This window comes from Dama dama, chromosome 14 (genome assembly GCF_033118175.1).
Source record: "Dama dama isolate Ldn47 chromosome 14, ASM3311817v1, whole genome shotgun sequence".
NCBI classification, from domain to species: Eukaryota; Metazoa; Chordata; class Mammalia; order Artiodactyla; family Cervidae; genus Dama; species Dama dama.
The window spans coordinates 58,139,943-58,161,398 of record NC_083694.1 but is presented as its reverse complement, the minus strand read 5'-3'; the positions used below and the strand labels follow the sequence as shown (position 1 = coordinate 58,161,398).

At 35.3% G+C, this 21,456-nt stretch overlaps 1 protein-coding gene across 8 annotated transcripts in view; it reads left to right on the top strand.

The window, feature by feature from the left end:
* ACBD6 (acyl-CoA binding domain containing 6) overlaps positions 1–21,456 on the top strand; it is a 200,548-nt gene that overhangs the window by 50,233 nt on the left and 128,859 nt on the right. For all 8 annotated transcript variants that reach the window (XR_009695841.1, XM_061160853.1, XM_061160849.1 and 5 more), the window contains one exon: positions 9,014–9,096. Coding sequence is in view for 7 of the 8 variants with exons in the window: in XM_061160853.1 (XP_061016836.1) it covers positions 9,014–9,096 (83 nt within the window). In the remaining variant the exon portion in view is untranslated. The remainder of the gene's footprint in view (positions 1–9,013; positions 9,097–21,456) is intronic.

Below are 21,456 nucleotides of genomic sequence, written 5' to 3'. Positions count from 1 at the left end.
GAAAGTTAGCTACAATATCCTGAAGGTAATTTTTTCATCATTACAAGAACCATTATTTTTTGTAATTTCTAAGACAGGAAACATAGCCAATTATAGTACACCATCAATTTTAAAGCCTATCCATAATTTTATATATATTTATAATTTTAAGAGAAGCTAAGATGAAAAAACCTAGATTTATGGAGTTTATCTTTCCTGAGGAATTTTAAAGTATTACTGTTGTGAAAAACAACCAGCATTATTTTCATGGTGAAGTTTTTTTTAAGGTGCTCTTAATGACAGGTAATAGCTAAGGTGAGATTAATATTCTTACTTTTGTATGTGAAAATGAGTAACTTTATGTTTCAGGGAAAAAATTACAGTGACTACCTTAAAAGGATTATTAGGAAAGTTCTTTTTAAGGGCTTAGAACTATCTTATTGGTCTACTTGATTAAATTGTGTATAGTATACATAATAAATCAGCCTCAATGTTAAAGAGTTACATGTTTGTTTAAATTTTAAAGTTTCCTTTTGAACTGATAAGTATTTAAGAATCTTTTAAATATACACTTGAGATAGAATGAAGTTTTAATTCAGAATATTTGGTAAGAGTTTCCAAGGTAGCTTAGAGAGGTAGTATAGTGTAATAGAAAGAGCATAGTCTTTGGATACCAAAAGATCTTGGTTTGGAACTCAGTTCTGCACTTACTATATGGCATTGGGTATTTCACCTCTCTTCAGTTTTCTAATCTGTAAAATGGAGATATAGTTTATCAAATATAAGGCAGTCATTTATTCAGTTTTTAACATTTATAAATTATGGTTATGTTATAAAATGGATGGTGTACTATAATTGGCTGTATTTTCTGTCTTACCATTACAGAAAATAATGATTCTTATAATGATGATGTCTTAGATTAAATGAGATACAATAAAAATATCAGTTTTATAGAATTGTTTTGAAGTTGGAATTAGATAATATATAAAAGTGTGAAGCACATGGAGGATACTCCTTAAGTCCTTGTTTCCTTTTTTTTTTTCCTTCGTGACAGTGTTACTAGTTGGTTTGGGGATTTGTTGTTTTACAACGAGAATCAGAATTTTAAAGCTATTAGATAAAGATTCATGGTTCCATGTTGTTTGTCACCGCATCAAAATATCTTATATCTGTGCTGCTGAGACATTTTCACTTTGGGGAAATGGCCGTTTTGTGATTAATAATAATAATGATTATATCAGTTAACACTCATGTAGTGTCTGCTTTGTGCTGGACACTGTTCTGTTTTACATATGTATTTTAAATCTTGAAAACACGAAAATGAGATAGATACTATTACTTTTATTTTTATAAATGAGGAAACTGAGGCAGAGAGATTGATACTCAAATTCTTATAGCTGGACTTATAAACAAAATAAGCAAAGTGATAGAAACAGAAACCAAGAAAGGTAGCACATGAAATCAGGAAGCCCCCTTCTTGTACAAATCAGCCTGATAATTTTTGGAATAGTTATTTTTCAGATAGCAAAGAAAGTTTCACAGGGTTTTAAATCTTCACCCAGTAACTGACTAAGGTAGAATCTAAACACGTGATAAAGATTCAGCCTACAACTTATCCTTTCCCCTTTGAGTGAAGGAGCATTTCAGTGTCTCAAATAATATAGTCTGAGGCAATAGAAGAATTGGCAAATTTTATCCTATTGGCTGCCAAATTGGAGTCTCTTTCTTTAACTGCTGATGCAACATAAAAATAACTTAATGGATTTTGAGTAGAGAGAAATGGAATAAACTTCTTAAGCCTCTATGAGAAGCATTTCATTGGAGTGGAAATTAAGAGGGTAAAGTAGCCAGAGTTTAGCCCATCTTATAGATGAAGTGGCTGGAGAAGAAAACTAATGCGTCTTTGGCAGCTTTATTCTGAATTCAATCTGATAATGGCAGATTATTTTTAAAAAATTCTTTTTGCCTAAAATATAATTTTCTACCCCACCCTCCAAAAATTGTCACCAGCATTCTATGTGCTTTGTGCAGTTGCATCAGAAAAAAGAATTAATCCCAGGAATAAACATATTTAGAATGTACTATATTCAAATTTATGGAATCAGTTTTTTCCCCTAAAGATTTTAATTAAAACTTCATGTACAAAGGTACTTATTATACCTTTGTTTATCAATGAAAAAGTGAAAATATCTAAACAGACAGTTGTCAGATAATGGTTAAGTAAATTATGGTACATTACTTCATGGAATAGTACGCTGTTTTTTTAATGTTTTGGGGACTTCTGCTCTTGGGCGTGTTGGTATCATAGGGACAAGATTTGCCCTTTTGTCTAAAACAGGAAGAAAATGACACAATAGTCAAAATGATGATTTTCAGACATTGCACTGAAAGTAGTGTGAAACTTATAGAGGAGAAAAAGTAAGCCCTACAATTTCCTCACCTTATTGTTTGGAAGCAATTTCATTGCAGGGAGGGGGGATCCAGAAGAGGTTGGCCACCTTGCAAACTTGAGCAGGAATGAATATACAGGGCCAAATACTAGAGATGTTCTCACATGGAAAGGGAGAGTTCCAGAGATCTACAGAGGAGTCACTCTAGCGGAATACTAATCTGTGTATATGTGAGAGGAGACTAACAGGCTGGAGAGTGAAGTACAAGAAAGCAGCAAGCTGAAGAATTCTTGGAGTTGACATATAACTGAGACTATTCTGTTTCTTATTGGTCAGAGTAGAAAGAAAATGTAATACATGGGGCATGTGATAGAAGTCTCGGAAGGATTTCATTTCAGTACTGGGGCTAAATTAAGCTCTAAATTAAAGGTTGCTCTTCCCTTGCTTTAACGAAGCTTAAAAATGAGACTTGACAGGATCAAATTGATTCCATGTAACTGAATTAATGCCCACACAAAGTCTAACAGAATTTAAAGGAACACAACAGAATCTAGCAAACAAGAGTGCAGAATTTACAATACCTATCTTAGAGTAAAAGTCTTTCAAACATGCAAAAGTAGAAGGAAAATATCCATAAGCAGGAGAAAATCCTGTCAGTGAAAGCAGACACAGAAAAGATAGAGATGAAAAACAGCAGTTATAAGTATATTCTATATATTCAAGAAAATAGAGGAAACATGAACACAATAGAGAGAGAGAGATGGAAGACACAAAGAGACCCAACTGAATCTTCTAGAGATGAGGATTAATATTTGAATGAAAAATACATTGGAAAGACTTAATAGCCAATTAGACATTGCATAAGAACAGATCAGTGAACTTGAAGATGCAGCAAATGAAACATAAAAATGAACAGAGCATAAAAAGACTGAACAAATATAAATATAATTGGAATTCCATAAAGAAGAGAAAGAGAAGACAGGAAAAAAATATGTAATAAGTAATGGTTGAAAATTTTAAACATTTGATGAAATCATAAACCAGCGCTTTTTAGCCTTACTGACATTTGGGGCCAAGTAATTCTTTGCTATGGAGGGCTCAGCAATTCTGCTCCTACGTATGAACCCAAAAGAATTGAAAACGGTTACTGAAATAGTTGTACACAAATGTTCATAGCACTATAATAGCCAAAAGATACAAGTAATCCAGATGTCCATCAACTGATAAATGGATATAGAATATGGAATATATACATATACATTAGAGTATTACTCAGCCATAGAAAGGAATAAAATATTGATACATGTTCTAATGTAGATGGGCATCAAAAACATTATGCTGAATTAAAGAAGCCAGGCACAAAAGATCACATATTGTGTGACTCCATTGACATGAAGTATCCAGAATGGGTCAATGAAGCTGATTGGTGGTTGCCAGGGTTCAGAGGAAGATGAATGAAAGTGATTGCTTAATAGGCTCGATGTTTTCATATGACGGAAATGTTTTGAAACTAAATAGAGGTGGTGTTGCACACCATGGTGAATGTATTATACTAAATGCCACTAAATTGTGTATATTTTAAAGACTGCATTTATTTTTGGCCACACTGGGTCCTTGTTGCTTTGTGTGGGCTCTCTCTAGTTGCAGCAAGTAGGGGCTACTCTTAGTTGTGGTGCAGGGGCTTCGCACTGTGGTGGCTTCTCATTGCTCTCTAGTTGCTGAGCACAGGCTCTAGGCGCATGGGCTTCAGTAGTTGAGGCACGCAGGCCCAGTAGTTGTGATGCACAGGTTTAGCTCTCCTGTGGCGTGTGGAATCTTCCTGGACCAGGGATCAAACCCGTGTCCCCTGCATCGGCAGGTGAATTCTTATCCACTGTACCACCAGGGAAGTCCTCAATTATATTTTTTTAATGGTTTATTTTATGTTACGTGAATCTCATGTCAATACAAAAAAGAAGAAAAAATAAAGACTTTTGAGACAAATAAAAGCAGGGATGATTCATTGCTGATTGACATGCACTCCAATAAAGGAACTTCCTTAGCAAAAGGAAAAGCAGATCAGATAGAAACTTATTTTCATTTTAAAATTTCTTCAGAAGATAATTGAACTTCCAGTTTCAGCTCTGACATTTGAAGAGCTTGGAAATCAGGTCTCCTGTCTTCAACAACAATAAAAATATGACCAAACTGCAAATCATGGACTTTCTTAGATTCATTTGAGATTTGAGCTCACAGGGCAAAGTTCCACTCCCCAAATGTTGACTGGTGAATACATAGAATCACACTCGAGACCTGCTTGTTAGGAACAAAAGCTGTTTGAACCATAAATTGGTATGAACCCTTAAATGGTAATTGCTGAATTGTTGCAGGCTGAGTGTGGACTAGCTCAAAAGCTAAAAACTTCCAGGGCCTCAGGCTTAGGAGGTGCCAGCCTGCCCCGCTCCAGCTTTCATGGGTTTTTGACCCTCAGGGCCCACCACATTCTTATGGTGAAGATTGGAGAAAAATCTTGTGTTTTCACACAGAGGAGACTAAGTTAACACTATTGAACTTTATCACTATGGTCATGTATGGATATGGGAGTTGGACTATAAAGAAAGCTGAGTGCAGAAGATTGATGCTTTTGAACTGTGGTGTTGGAGAAGACTCTTTGAGAGTCCCTTGGACTGTAAGGAAATTGAACCAGTCCGTCCTAAAGGAGATCAGTCCTGGGTGTTCATTGGAAGGACTGATGTTGAAGCTGAAACTCCAATACTTTGGTCACCTGATGCGAAGAGCTGACTCATTGGAAAAGACCCTGATGCTGGGAAAGATTGAGGGCAGGAGGAGAAGGGGACGACAGATGGTTGGATGGCATCACTGACTCAATGGACATGGGTTTGGGTGGACTTCGGGAGTTGGTGATGGACAGGGAGGCCTGGCGTGCTGCGGTTCATGGGGTAGCAAAGAGTTGGACATGACTGAGCAACTGAACTGAACTGATTGAACTTTATACATAAAAATAGTTAAAAGGGCAACTTTTATTTATTTTTTGCAAGAACTAGAATTGTTGATTTTTTAGAAAATGGGCTATCAAACCATGAAAAGACATGAAAGAACTTAAAGTACATATTGCCGGGTGAAAGAAAAGATTACATACTATATGATTGCAACTATATGATGTTCTAGAAAAGGTAAAACTATGAGGGCAGTAAAAAGATCAGTAACTGCCAGGGCTTCAGATGGACAAAAGGATGAATAACTGAAGCATGGGAATTTTATGGCAATGAAACTATTCTGAATGATATGTAATGTAGATGCATGTTATTATACATTTGTCAAACCCACATACAACAAAGAGTGAGCTCTAATGTAAGCTATGGATTTTAACTAATGAAGTGAAGTGAAAGTCTTTCAGTCATGTCCAACTGTTTGTGACCCCATGGACTATACAGTCCCTGGAATTCTCCAGGCCAGAATACTGGAGTGGGTTGTCATTTTCTCCTCCAGGGGATCTTCCCAACCCAGGGATTGCACCCAGGTCTTCCACATTGCAGGCGAATTCTTTACCAGCTGAGCCACAAGGGGAAGCCCCTTATTATTTTAACTTTTTATTTATCTAATGTTTTTATTTTAACTGATAACAATGTATTAAAATTGACCCATCTATCATAACAAATGTACCACACTAATGTAAGATGTTAACAGTAGGGGAAAATTGGGGGAGAGAGGTATATGGGATTTCTTTGTACCTGCTGCTTATTTTTCTTTAAACCTAAAACTAAAAAAAGAAAGATACACATCCTTTTCCAATGCCATGTAATTCCTAATTACTAGTATATATTTTCACAGCAAATAATTGCCAAGTAAACCATGGATATCTTTTCTAATTTGCCTGCATTAAGAGTTTCAATGAATGACACATAAAAGCTGTGATTGTATTGTGAACAACTGTGTTTTTGCTTCTAGTCTTGCCTCCTAAAATACATTTAATTACCTCGAGCAAAGAACATAAACACTTAAGTTCTCTAACATTTTAAGCATACCTTCACCACAGGGCTTTTGCAATGGCTGTTCCCTATTCCTGAAACAGTTTCCCCTAGATAACTGCAGGACTCACTTGTTTACTTCCTTTATGTCTTTATTGAAATGACCTTCTCAGTGAGGCCTTCCCAGACCATCTTATTTAAAATTCCAACTACCTTCCCCATACTAATTTTTTTTCTATAGCACTCATCACTTTTTAATATTAGAAAACTTTTAAATTTTCATCTCACACAGACATGACATGCTTTTGGTGTGTTTATTTTGTACCCTGCAACTTTTCTGGATTCATGTATTACATCTAACAGGTTTATTGGGGGAGGGAGTTTACATTTAGGGTTTTCTGTAAACCCTGTAAGAGTGTGTTATCTATGAAAGGAGATAGTTTTACTTCTTTCTTTCTAATTTGGATGCTTTTTATTTCCTTTTCTTGCCTAATTGCTTTGGCTAAGACATCTAATACAATGTTGAATAAAAGTGGTAAGAATGGGCATCCTTGTCTTGTTCCTGATTTTAGAGGTAAAGCTTTCAGCTTTTTACTGTTGAGTGTGATGTTAGTTGTAGGACTGTCCTATTAGACCTTTAGTATATTAAGGTACATTTCCTCTGTCCTTTTTGTTCAGTTTTTAGCATTAATGGATGTTGAATTTTTATTAAACGCTTTTTTGCATCTTTTGATCATATGATCTTTATCATTAATTTTGTTAGTGTAGTATATATCACATTGATTGATTGTGAGTGTTAGGTCATCTTTGCATTCCTAGGATAAGTTCTACTTGATCATGGTGTTTACTCTGTTTAATGTTTTGTTGAATTCAGTTTGCTAATATTTTCTTGAGGATTTTTACATCAATGTTCATCATTAATGTGGGCCTATAATTTTCTATTTTCTTATTGCTGAGTTTTAAGAATCTTTTAAAATATATTTTGAATACCAGTCCTTTGATAGATATGTATTTTGCAAAGGTTTTTTCCCAGTTCATGGTTTGTTATTTCATTCTGTTAACAGTGTCTTTTATAGAACAGACATGTTAAATTACACTCTATACTTAATTCTGTCTCCTTTTCCTTTCGTATCCAATTTTCTCATTTCCAATTTTGTTATTCATATAGCAAGTATCTAAGTATGTTTCAACTTCATTCTTCTAATGGAGTATGTATTTAGAATGTAATTGGATTAAATAAATTCTCCCTTTGGATTATACTTTTTTAGTATAAGAGAAAACATTCTCTATCCTGAAAATTCTCTGCAGCATTTATTCTCCAAAAAATGGTCCTCAGAGAAGAGAGGGAACTGGAATTTGCTTCGTGCTTCTTTTTTTATTTGCCAGTATCAGGCTGTTGAACTTTGTATACTTTATTATTTAATCATGGTGGTAGTTGTTGTTTATGATACTATACTTTTGTTTCTGTCCTAGTTGATAACTGACACTTTCATCTCAAAAATTTCTACCATTTCTTAAAACTTTATTTCCCCTAATGATGTTAAGAACTGAGAGAATACACTGCCTCCAGATCTTTTTCTCAATGCTGTGATTCACAGACCAAAAGAAGCAAACACAAAAAAGTAACAGCAATAAAGTAAAACCCCTTCTTTAAAGTAAGGAGGGGGAAAAAAACATGTATAGGGTAACTGTCTTTATTTTTCAGACGTGAAACTATTTTTATAGTCAAATTAAATAATAAAAGTATTTAATTTTAACTCTAAGATGATGCTTTTGTTCAGAGTTTTAATTTTTGTTAGGTGTCCTGCCTAAAAACTGAAAATATTGCAAGAGATGCGGACTTCTGAACAGGTTGCAGTTTGATCTTTAAAGCAATAATATTACAACATCCAAGTTCACTACTTCCACATACATGTTTTGGGAGAATCTTATTTTTAAGTTTATCTTAACTTTTTGCTTTTTGAGAACACAGAGGAACAGAGCCTACTAAAACTTGATTTTGGAAAGTGTTTCCATATGTTAATTTTTTTTTTTTTAGATCTCAACCTCCTTTCCTCTCCCTTCTTGCCACCTAAAAATATTTTCTTTATTTTTTATGGTTAAATTTTAACTTTTATTACAGCTTAGTTTCTTATTTGGGAACTTTGATTTTGTTAATTTAGATATGATTTTCCTGATCACATTCAGGTCTGGTATTTATATCTCACATTTGTTTTCATTTTTCCACACTGAATGCATGTGTTTTCTATAGTGAAAATAGCTAATATAATCAGCTAGGGGAATGGCTTTTAGGTGGCTCCAGAAGGCAGTAGTGGAATAACCTTAGCTTGTTAGAGCTTGCTATTTGTTCTGCTGGTGTGATGACCTAAGCGTCCTCTTGCCTTTCTGATGCCATCCTAAAATTGTCACTTGGGACCTTGGAGAAATGGTGGATCATCAAATACTTAAGTGTTCCTTAGTTAGTTATTTAGTTAGTTAAGTCGCTCAGTCATGTCCGACTCTTTGTGGCCCCGTGGACTGTAGTCTACCAGGCTTCTCCGTCCATGGGATTCTCCAGGCAAGAACACTGAAGTGGGTTGCCACTTAGCAGAGTATTATTTTGTAACTACTGTAAGTGTACACTGCTTCAATCCATGTGTCTTTTTTTCTACCTCTCTCCCCTTCTCCCCCCTACAGTCACCAGAGAAGAAAGGAAAAGAAGCAAATACGGGTTTTGGTGGGCCAGTTGTTAGTTCTCTGTATCACGAAGAAATCATCAGGTAAATTCTCTTCTTGTCTTTAATAATAGGAGTATATACATATATGTGTATGTGCATATATATGTGTGTGTGTTCACTTAATCCTTAAAACTTTCATTTGAAGAACTCCTTTTTAACGTGAAACTGATTTGGTGGTATCTCTGGAAGGATAATAAATGGCACAAAATAAATTTTTATGTGTATAATTTAAAAAATCTGTGTCTGATTCAGTGTCAAAGAATAACCTTTCTCCCACATAAGTAGTTCATAGGGCAAGGTTTTGTGTCTCAGATCTAAAGCTATGGATTTTGGTTGTTGTTCTTACTAGTTTTCCTCAAAATATCATTATTTCTTTTGAATACTTTAATTTTTGTAGTTTATTTACTCTAGTTTCAAGTTAAAAATCATTTTGGAGTGTAAAATGGCACACTATGGAGAACAGTAGGGAGGTTCCTCAGAAAATTAAACAAAGAATTACCATATGATCCAGCAATTGTTTCTGGTTCTGTAGCCACAAGGATTGAAAGCTGAATTTCAAAGATATATTTGTATACCCATGTTCACAGCAGCACTGTTCACAATAGCAAAAGGAAGAAGGCACCTAAGTTAAGTGTCCATTGATGATGAATGGATACACAAAATGTGGTATTACATATAATGGAATATTATTCAGCCTTAAAAAGGAAGGAAAATCTGACACATGCTAGAACATGGATGAACCTTGAGGTCACTCTGCTAAGTGAAATAAAGCAGTCACAAAAGGATAAATACTGTGTGATTCCACTATATAAGGTATCAAGAGAGGTCAAATTCATAGAACGTGGTTGTCAGGAGTTGGAGGGTGTCAAAAATGTGGAGTTGTTTATTAAATGGGTGTAGAGTTTTAGTTTTACAAGATAAGAAACTTCTGGACACTGCTTGCACAACCATGTGAATACACTTAACACTACTAAGCTGTACACTTAGAGACGGTAAAGATGATAAATTTATGCCATGTATTTTTTACCAAAATTTAAACATGTTTAAAGGTCGTTTTGTATTATTTAACAAAGGTTTCGAATTTTATATGTTATGTATGAAATTTCTTGGACAATCATTTTCTTTAAACACTGTGTAAATCAAGAAAAGGATTCAATCCTGCTTTAAAGCAGGTGACGTATTCTTCTAAGATTGTTGCTTTACAAGCAAAAACACGAAATCAGAACTTCTGATGCTCTTACCCTTTCTGCATTATCTGAACTTTACTTTTCTTACTTGTTAACATGAAATAAATAAGTTGTAATTTTCACGTGGAAATTGAGTTCGCCTAAATTGAAGGGAAATATCCATCTTCAGAGAATGAAGAGGAAATTGTACCAAAATTTGATGCTTCACTCTTTCAAAAGAGTTGTTGACGTTACTCACCACATAAAGAAGTAACGATAAGAATTCCCAGGTAGCATACTAGAAGGAAAGCTATTGATACCCCTATGAATCAGAAACTTTAAATGCTCATTGTTCTGGTTAATGACCAGATTCAAAACTAGCGGTCCTGTCTTGAATCTATTTGCATAGCAAGCACGTTGTTTTTACTTAGACTAAATGTTTGTTTGGGATGAGATAGTGGAAGCCTGATGGAGATTTGAGGGGGATAAAGAAAACCTTTTAAGAACGCTGCTGACCTGAAGTACATTTGCCGCCATGATTCCTTTGAGGCACTGTGAGGACACTGAGAAGCCCCTCCAATTTTGAGGAAGCACAGCTGAAGAAAACATTTTCAGAGTTTAACTCCTTCTTCCCTTAACACTTACAGGTTCAGAATGTGTTTTGGGGGTTCTTAATTTGTATATTCTGTACTTAGAGCTTCTAAAAAAATGGCATATTAGAACCTTAACCCTACTAATCAAAGTTTATTAAATGTTCAAATTAAGTCAGTAAATTTTTGAGAGTCATTTTTCTAGGAGGGATGGTTAGTCATTCTTTCTCTGTGTGAGCATAGTCTTTTGTTCATACCTTTGTTGTAGCATTTATGACATTATGCCGCACTGGATTATTATACTTTTTTTTTTGGCTTTTTTTTTTCCATTTATTTTTATTAGTTGGAGGCTAACTACTTTACAATATTGTAGTGGTTTTTATCATACATTGACATGAATCAGCCATGGATCCACATGTGTTCCCCATCCCGATCCCCTCTCCCACCTCCCTCTCCACCCGATCCCTCTGGGTCTTCCCAGTGCACCAGGCCCAAGCACTTGTCTCATGCATCCAACCTGGGCTGATGATCTGTTTCACCCTAGATAATATACATGTTTTGATGCTGTTCTCTAGAAACATCCCACCCTCACCTTCTCCCACAGAGTCCAAATGTCTGTTCTGTACACCTGTGGATTATTATACTTTTTAAAAATTTATCCTTTCTGCTAGACTTTTAGTCTTTGGAGAGCACACATCATATTTTATCCATCTGGGTATTCTCAGTAACTGGGGAAGTTCCAAGAACTTAGTAGGTACAGAGTAGAAGTGTCCAGAGCTTGGGAAGTATCCACAGCTACTTCCCCCGCAGAGCTGAGAGTTTGGTGACTGTACTCGCACCCATCATAAAGTGCAGAGTTGCTGGTTTGGTTTCCTGTGACATGCCCATCCTCACCTCTTCTTCTAAAGAAATGTACAGGCCAGTTTCCTAGTTAGATAATTAAATGGATATCATTTCTAAACTTTTTTTTTTTTTTTAAATCACTATATTTAACTTTCTAATACTATCAATCACTTATCTATAAATAGTGATTTTTATTTTGTATACTGACTTCCCAGACTCTAGTATACTGGGCTCCCAGACTCTAGTATTTTTCAAAATGACACATTGAACACAGTTTCTTTCATAATATCTAGTGACATAACTGATCACAGTAGCTCTGCAGAACAGAAAGCAAATCAAATGTACTCCAATTGATCTGAGAGTAGATATCTGGGTACTTAGAATATTCCTAAGATAGAGTTAAACTGAGCTGGAAAAGTTAGCCTATCCTCTGTCTAATTCCTACAGAAGTGACTCTTTAGATTTAAGTCAGTATTTAGAATTTTGATCATGAGAAGCAATGATAAAATAATGTAGCTTTATTTTCAAGAAGTAGAAATTTTAATTCAACTCAGCATACATCTATTATATGAGTCTAAATGAGACAAAATATTGTGGGTATTTGTGCTGCTTAACTTCTTCATTTTTGAATAGTATGTTTTTGGTAATTTTGGCATCTACATGTGAGTATGTTTAATAAACCTTATTGATTAATTGAGTGAAATGTGAACCTCTGTTATTGGCAAAACTTTTACTCTGGCCTTATTTCATTGTTATCTAAGTATTAGTCTTTTTATGATAGGATCTAAATCTTTGTATTCTGGAACATATTGTTAAGATAGGAAACAGTAAGGAATATGAGTGTGAGAGAGCCATCAAAAGTCTTCCTTTTAACTATAAACAGTAATTTTGTTACTACTACAGCAGATCCGAAATCACAGCAACTAGTCATATTCTTATTTTAGAGAATTTATCCTGTAATGTAACAGAATTCCAGTATAACAAAGTAGATTATGATAAAAACTACTGTGTACTAAAACGTTGGGTTACTCCATTAAAGGACTATAGAGTAGTCCCTATTGTTTCTTCAGTATAAGAATGCAGTTGCTTTCTTTGATTTCTTTCATCAGTGTTTTATAGTTTTCTATATGTAGGTCTTTTGTTTCTTTAGGTAGACTTATTCCTAAGTGTTTTATTTTTTTCATCACAATGGTGAGTGGAATTGTCTCCTTGATTTTCTTTCTGTTTTCTTATTGTAAGTGTATAGGAATGCAAGGGATTTCTGTGTATTAATTTTATATCCTGTAACTTTATTCATTGATTAGCTCTAGTAATTTTCTGGTAGTGTCTTCAGGGTTTTCTATGTAGAGGATCATGTCATCTGCAAACAGTGAGGGTTTTACTTCTTTTCCAATCTGGATTCCTTTTCTTTCTTTTTCTCCTTTGGTTGCTGTTGCTAAAACTTCCAAAACTATGTTGAATAGTAGTGGTGAGAGTGGGCACCCGCATCTTGTTCCTGACTTTAGGGGATATGCTTTCAATTTTTTGCCATTGAGGATAATGTTTGCTGTGGGTTTATCATATATGGCTTTTATTATGTTGAGGTATGTTCCTTCTATGCCTGCTTTCTGGAGGGTTTTTATCATAAATGGATGTTGAATTTTGTCAAAGGCTTTCTCTGCATCCATTGAGATAATCATATGGTTTTTATCTTTCAATTTGTTAATATGGTGTATCCTTGCGTCCCTGGGATAATCCTTGCGTCCCTGGGATAAAGCCCACTTGGTCATGATGTATGACCTTTTTAATATGTTGTTGGATTCTGTTTGCTAGAATTTTGTTGAGGATTTTTCCATCTATGTTCACCAGTGATAATGACCTGTAGTTTTCTTTTTTTATGGCATCTTTGTCTTACACTATTGGTGGGAATGCAAACTAGTACAGCCACTATGGAGAGCAGTGTGGAGATTCCTTAAAAAACTGGAAACAGAACTGCCATATGACCCAGCAATCCCACTGTTGGGCATACACACCAAGGAAACCAGAATTGAAAGAGACACGTGTATCCCGGTGTGCATCGCAGCACTGTTTACAATAGCTAGGCCATGGAAGCAACCTAGATGTCCATCAGCAGATGAATGGATAAGAAAGCTGTGGTACATATACACAATGGAATATTAGTCAGCTATTAAAAAGGACACATTTGAATCAGTTCTAGTGAGGTGGATGAAACTGGAGCCGATTATACAGAATGAAGTAAGTCAGAAAGAAAAACACCAATACAGTATATTAACGCATATATATGGAATTTAAAAAGATGGTAATGATGACCCTATATGCGAGATAGCAAAAGAGACACAGATATAAAGAACAGACTTTTGGACTCTGTGGGAGAAGGCGAGGGTGGGATGATTTGAGAGAATAGCATTGAAACATGTATATTGCCATATTGAAATAGGTCACCAGTCCAAGTTCGATGCATGAAACAGGGCACTCAAAACCAGTGCCCTGGGACAACCCTGAGGGATGGAATGGGGAGGGAGGTAGGAGGGGGTTTCAGGATTGGGGACACATGTACACCCATGGCTGATTCATGTGAATGTATGGCAGAAACCACCACAATATTGTAAAGTAACTAGCCTCTAATTAAAATAAATAAATTAAAAAAAAAAAAAGTGCAGTTGCAACAATGAAAACAGGCTACTTGTTGAAGTTTATGGAGTCAAATTTTGCTTGTTCTTTGGTGAAATTTATTATCTGGTGTTTTATTTTTCCAAGAAAAAATAGTTCTTTAATTGAGATTCATTGGTTTCTTGGCAGGATTATGTTCAACTGAGGTAAAAGTGACAGGAGGAGTCCTTTTATAGTTTTAGAAACATCAAATGATAAACTTGGATGAAAGGAAAAGCTTTCTTCTATAGAACCATTGTTTTTTTTCTTTTGAACCATTGGTTTTTTAAAAGAACATTAAAATGTATTTTGAATGTGTTTTTGAGTACTTTAATATATAAACTTCTAATTTTTTCCCACATTTTTGAAGATTAGGAAAATCGTTATCTAATGAACCCATTTACTAAGTAAGGCTTGGTCTCCAATGTTGTGGCAGTTTCCTGACGAAAATACATTGTAGGTGATAAGTTAAGGGCCCATTTTAGTTTTATTGTAAATGTTTCTGAACCAAGGGCCACTGGGGCCAATTCTGAGCTTGCTCCCTACCTGTTTTGGTTCTGACCTTTATTTCCACTCTGTCACAGAAAATGACAATATAATGTCATAGGTACAGATCTCTGTGTTACTATTCCACAGCCCTGAAGCCAATTTCTCATTCTGAAGCTAGTTCATTGTTCTGTAATATAATGGAGGGGATATAAGGTGAGGCTAATTAAGTACAAAAAATTATGGAACCAAATTGCTGGAATTCAAATGCTGGTTCCATCTCTTTTTAGCTCTGTGACCTTGGACAAGTTATTTATCTCTAAAATGGAGATGATTATATTACCTTTTTCATATGACATTTTTGTGGATTGTATGAATATTTATACAGGGCATCCTAGAATAACATGCGGCACAAAATAGGTTACTTTGTAACTATTAGTTTTATTAGTATTGTTAGGAACATAGAGTCCCCCCAGGAGAGATCCAGGGCACAGGACTGATGGCAGGAGCCAAAAACACATGTCAGGACCTAACTATGGAGTTAGGTACAGGTTGTTTGCTTTTGCAGAAGAAAATGACAAACCAGGAAGGGAGAAATCTGTGTTTGGAACTATAGAACCAAGAGAGTAACAGGTCTTGTAACTCACGGTTACTCTAGTCTTGAGATCAGTTGTGTTTCATTTAAACTGCAGACTGGCAGAAAAAGCTCTGGTTAAAAGTATAAGGCTTTGTAAAGAGTCAGATACTTCTGCAATGCATATACTGACTCACTAACAAGTAATCACTTTCAGTGACTTGTATAACTGAGAGGGTTTTACCTAGAGGTTGGCGCATAAAGTGAGAAATTAGGGCATGATTTTAAAATACAACAAATGAAACGTGTACAATATCCAACCTACCCTGCAATAAGATTTGATCTTCCTTGTTATATTCTGTAGTTTGATGCTACGTAATCTGTCAGAATTTTATTAATCCCACTTACACAGGCAGCCATCTGGACCTTCTCTAAGCAAGACCAGACCAGTATACAACTAAAATGATTGATGGGCTCTGGAATTGATTAGTTGTTCTGTGAGACAAATGAACTGTTTTGGCAGAAAATACCAGAGGTCACTGCCGTGGTCAGACACAAAAGCCTGTAGAATTATAAAGAGATGCTTTCATCATTGACTTACAAAGTTAAAATTTTTAAACTATAATAGGTTCTGAAAATATTTTAGAAATATTTTTTCATTAGTTGCTCTCTAGACCTGATTCTAAAGTTGTAGACTGTAAGTATATATATATTAAAAAAAAAAACAAAAACTAGAATAAAGGTACTAATTTTATGCTTTAATTTTGTGTTTCTGGTGAAAATATGAACTGGAATAAAACTAGTGTAAAAGCTATTCACTTATACATAAATTGTACTCTAAGATTTTCCTGAAAGAGATGTGATTGGAGAAAAAACTGCAGCATATATGGTTTTATTATAAGTGATTTATAAAACCAAATGGTATGAAATTCCATTTAATTATTTATTCAAAGCTTAACATTGTTATCAGCTTTTAACAAATCTGTTTAAGACTGTGAAGCATCCAGAATGTGTATTATACATATTTTGTACTTAAAAGTTGTGTATTTGAATTTTTGTGCTTTCAGTAGGCTACATCACTCTGGGATAATACTGTCCCACTGATATCACTGCTGTGAGCACCAAAAAGATTCTCCTGGTAGTTAGTAGTGAAACTCTTCCCTATTTCACTGTGTTGCCTAGGATCAACATTGTGTTAACACTTTGGTGATAGGTGATAAATTGGATGACATATGTTTTGTTACATTCTGCTTATTCTTTGAGGACTGCACAAGTGTGTATAGGCAAGTGGGCAACTCTCCCCTGAGAATGTGATTGCTCAGAATGAACTTGAGTTATGGATTTATTCAGCCTGTAAAACCTCAGCTGGCATAAATAATTGAGAAAGCAAAGGTTTGTCTGTGGTGCATACCTCAGGGACTCATGGCTCCCTTCCTCCTCTCTACCTCCCTTTCTTATGAAAATGATCCCAGTTGCACTCCTAGATAATAACACACCAAGCAATTAAAAGCCATGGGTGGCTGGAGAGAGGAGAAAAGGTTTAGTTAATGAGCTTTTCCTCTTCCAGTGCCCATGAGAGCCTCAGGAATGACAAGGCGATTAAAGCGAAGAGATAATTATAGATTATGTGAAAATGGGTCCCTTGGGACGAGCAGGTCTTGACATAAACAGTAACTGTTGTAAGAGTCTCCTGGCTCTCATATTCACCCTTTTCTTACGTGCTTTATTTAGCTCCTGTGTGCTCAGTGTCATGATGCCAACCAAGCATATAGGCAAGTCCACCTGTTTGCAGATCAACAGCCCTTGCTGAACAAGAGGTCATTCATCAACTAAAACCATCATCTTCTCTTCCTTTTTCCATCTCTTCTTTCTTTTTCCTTCCCCCTCATCCTTTCCCCGACTCTTCTTTTTCTGTCTCTTCCTTCTTCTAATCTTTTCCTTCTCTCTCTCTCTTATATCCTTATCTGTATGTAGTACCTTTGAAATGCTAGGCACTTAGTCTTGTTTAAGTCTTACAAAGTTTTGTGTGTGTGTGTGCTCACAAGTATAAAGATACATTAGTTATGGATGTACTATGTCTATTATAATAAAAGCTAGTCATATGTATTATAGATAATATAAATAAATGTTTTCTTCTGTTAAATGCTTTACATTTAAAGCATTTAAAGAAAGATATCTTAAAAGTGTTAGCAAAGATGTCAGTTTTGTGTGATAGACAAAGTCATCTTCTCATTGAATTGTTATCAGCTGTTCTCTCAATGCTGAAAGCAAGCAGTTTTGGTTCATTTCATTGCTTTGCAATTTGTGAAATCTTTGCTAATTGCATTGTATATATTAATAAATGGTGGTGTTTATTGAAGTTTGAATTCTGTATAAAAAAAAGACATTATTACATGATTTACATGGTTCTACTTTTTAAATTTTACCTAATACAAAATTTTATATATTCATTAGATAAATATTTTTAACAGTATATCATGTAAAGTATGCCATTCCTAGGCCTAGACATTGGTCTACCCTATCTCTTTCTCATCTTCTAACACATTAGAAATTCTGTTTCTTCATATTCAAAATAATCCAAATTCATCTGCCTCTCATCATCGTCACCATCCCACCTTTTGCATTAACATCACTACTCTACATCTCTTGGCCAGGACACTACAGAATGATTTGCAAACTGGATTCCTCACTTCCCTTGCTGTCTCCTCCAGATTTATAAATCAAATCTCCAATCACTTTCCTGCTTAAAACCCTTTAATGATTTCCCATAACACTTAGGATAGAATTTTAAAATCCTTAGCCTGTCTTGCAGGGCCCCTCATCATCTCATCTAATGCCAATTTTCCCCTTCCCAGTTGTCCACTTTGCTCCAACCAACTGGCCTATTTTATTTCCTTGAAGGTTCAATTAATATTTGTTGGGTAAAGATTGAGAGTATTATATAAGAGTATGAAAAATGATTCTACCTTACAACATATGCTAAAATCTTAAGCTAGTAATAATGTCAGCTAACATATATTGATCACTTATTATATGTTAGTAACCATACTGCATGTGTTTTATATATATATTATTCCACTTAATCTTCAGAATGATCCTATGAGATGTAGGTATTGTAAATATCCCTGTTTTACAGATGAGGAAACTGAGGCTCACAGAGGTTAGGTTACTTGCCCAAGGTCATAGGGTTAGTAATTCTGCTCTTAAGTGCTACACTGTATTGCTTCTGAGATGTTTGAGGAATCATTGTAATCTCCAATTACTGAAATTGAATTTGATAGTTGTTATTATATTAATATAGTGAGTATCTTCAGTTTACATTTTTTAATTAAATTTCTTTTCCATTTAGTGTTTTTAAAATTGTGCTTCACTGGTATAATTAGAGACTGTAGTCTTTCATTTATCAATATACTGATGATGATGTTTCCCTTAGATTAATTGTTTTTATTGATTTTAGACTTACCTTAATGGTTGAGAATGTAACTCATCTCTGTAGCCAAGAGATTCTATAGATTTTTCTGATGTGGGCACTGGTTTTAGAGGGATTGATCAGAACTGAACTACATTTTTCTTATGGACACTTAAAGTATCAGAAATTTTCAATCAACTTTTTTAGAGTTAAGCAGGTTTTAACAGGTGAAAATGCATTTTTAGTAACTAGTTTTTTTTTTTTTAAATATAATTTATGCCTAAATAACCTTTCCAGTATAACAAGTTATCTACAAGAAGTACCTGGGGCATTGATCTCTTCTTTGTTATTGTTTGCGTGAAAAAATATGAGAAAAATATGTTAAAAATGTAAGTGGTTTCATTTGAAGGGACTGTTATCAACATATGTAAGATAGTAAATAGAACTTTTTTTACTTGAGGCTTTTAAGAATTTTCTGATCCTAGAACTAAATACACTGCCTATGTAATCCAGTCAGAGAATAGTTATTACTTGGTGAAAGTTATTACTTGGTGCAATTCAGGAGACCCAGGTTCAATCCCTGGATCGGGAAGATTCCTTGGAGAAGGAAATGGCAACCCACTCCAGTATTCTTGCCTGGAAAACCCCGTGGGCGGAGGAGACTGACAGGCTACAGTCCATGGAGTCGCAAAGAGTCGGACATGACTGAGTGACTTCACTTTCTTTCTTTCCCTTTTATTCTGTTCTTCAAGATCCTTTAGTCACTTAGCTGGTTTGTCAGTATATTCTTCAAGCCTTGGTTGTGATGTCAACTCTTCTGTGATGCCCTCTTTGCTCATCTTTGGTTGAGTGGCCCACTCCTTGCGTTGGGCCTCTACTTTATAGAATATTGGGTTGGAGCAATGATATTTGAAAAACCTCTGCTGCTGTAGTCCCTGTGAGGATTTTGGAAGACTGTTCCCTTTTATATTTTTATGATACCTTCTAAAATGTTTTTTAATAACTATTTTTAGCTGTGCGAAGTCTTCATTGCTGAGTGTGGGCTTTCTCTAGTTGCAGCGAGTGGGTCTGCTGCCTATTTGCGGTGTGCGGGCTTCTCATTGTAGTAGCTTCTCTTGCTGAGGAGCCTGGGCTCTAGGGTGTGTGGGCTTCAGCGATTGCGGCTTGAGGGTTCAGTAGTGGTGGCACACAAACGTATTGCCCTGTGGCATGTGGGATCTTAGTTCCCGGACCAAGGATTGAATCCGTGTCCCCTGCATTGGCTGGCGGATTCTTAACCGCTATACCACCAGGCAAGTCCCAGCATCTAAAATTTTTATTTAAAAGTTTAAATAATTGCAAAGGGCATAATTTCTGACATTTTGTAAATAATGGAATTTTAAAATAAACATTCTTTTAGATGTATCCAACAGAATCTAAATACTATAACGACAATCCATTTTTTTAAAATGTATTTTAATTGGAATATAATTGCTTTCCAATGTTGTTTGGTCTCTGCTGCACAACAGCGTGACTCAGCTCTAAGTGTACATATATCCCCTCTCTGCTGAGCCTCCTTCCCACCTGCCTGCCCCTCAGGTCATCCCAGAGCACCTGTCTGAGCTCCCTGCGCTACACAGCGGCCTCCCGCTAGCTGTCTGTTTTATGCCTGACAGTGTGTATGTGTCAGTGTTAACTCTCTCCTTGCCTCCCTGTGTCCACATGTCCATTCTCCACGTCCGCATCTCTATTCCTGCACTGCACATAGGTTTGTCAGTACCAGTTTTATAGAAAAAATGGTGCTGATAATCCATTTTTTAAAAAACATATGCGCATGCTACCATTGAGGAAAATTGGGAAAACAGTACCAGCTCTCTGTATTATTTCTTACAGCTACATGTGAATCTTCAGTTGTCTTGAAATAGAAAGTTTACTTAAAAATAAAATTCTGATCTTGATTTTAAAGTATATGTTTAAGGTCTTCTTTGTGTTTTCGTTCATTCAATAAATTTTAATTATGTATTGGAATGCTGTTTTAATATCAGGTTGCTTGATAAATACAATGAGTTGAAATATTCACTGAATGTGTCTATTAAATAGATATCTGAGTTTATTCCATAAATGTGTTTTTTAATTCTATAAGGTCAGTGAAAAGTAAATAGACTTTAGATGGCTCACCATGAAACCTAACTATCTGAAATAGTCTTTTGATAGGAAAATGCAATCTTTGTAGAAAGTGATGCAGATAGCATTTTTAGGCGTGAGCAAGAATCTCATCTTCCTGTGACTGATGAAAGACAACCATACTTAAACACCATCCCTCTCTTCCATAAATGTGTGCCCTTACACTTCAAAAGAATGTCAAAGAACGTGTGTGTGTGTGTGTGTGTGTGTGTGTGTTTTCATTCAGCTAAATGTATTTCCTGTCAAATTTAGTAAATTTGGAGTAATCTCAAGAGAGTCTTGCTGTCTTGTGCTATGGATAATGTGGGACATTCTTGGAGTTATTCATGAAAATAACTCATACTCATTTGTAGAGGATGGATATGATAATTTTATCACATTCAGCAGAGAAAAGGAGAAAGATAACTGGTAAGCATCAAAAGAGAAGATAAAGTGAGAAGATGTAGAAGGGCACTAACATTTTTTAAGGCTCTGCTATGTTTGGTTTGCACATGTCATTTCATTTAAGTACAGAGAAAAATT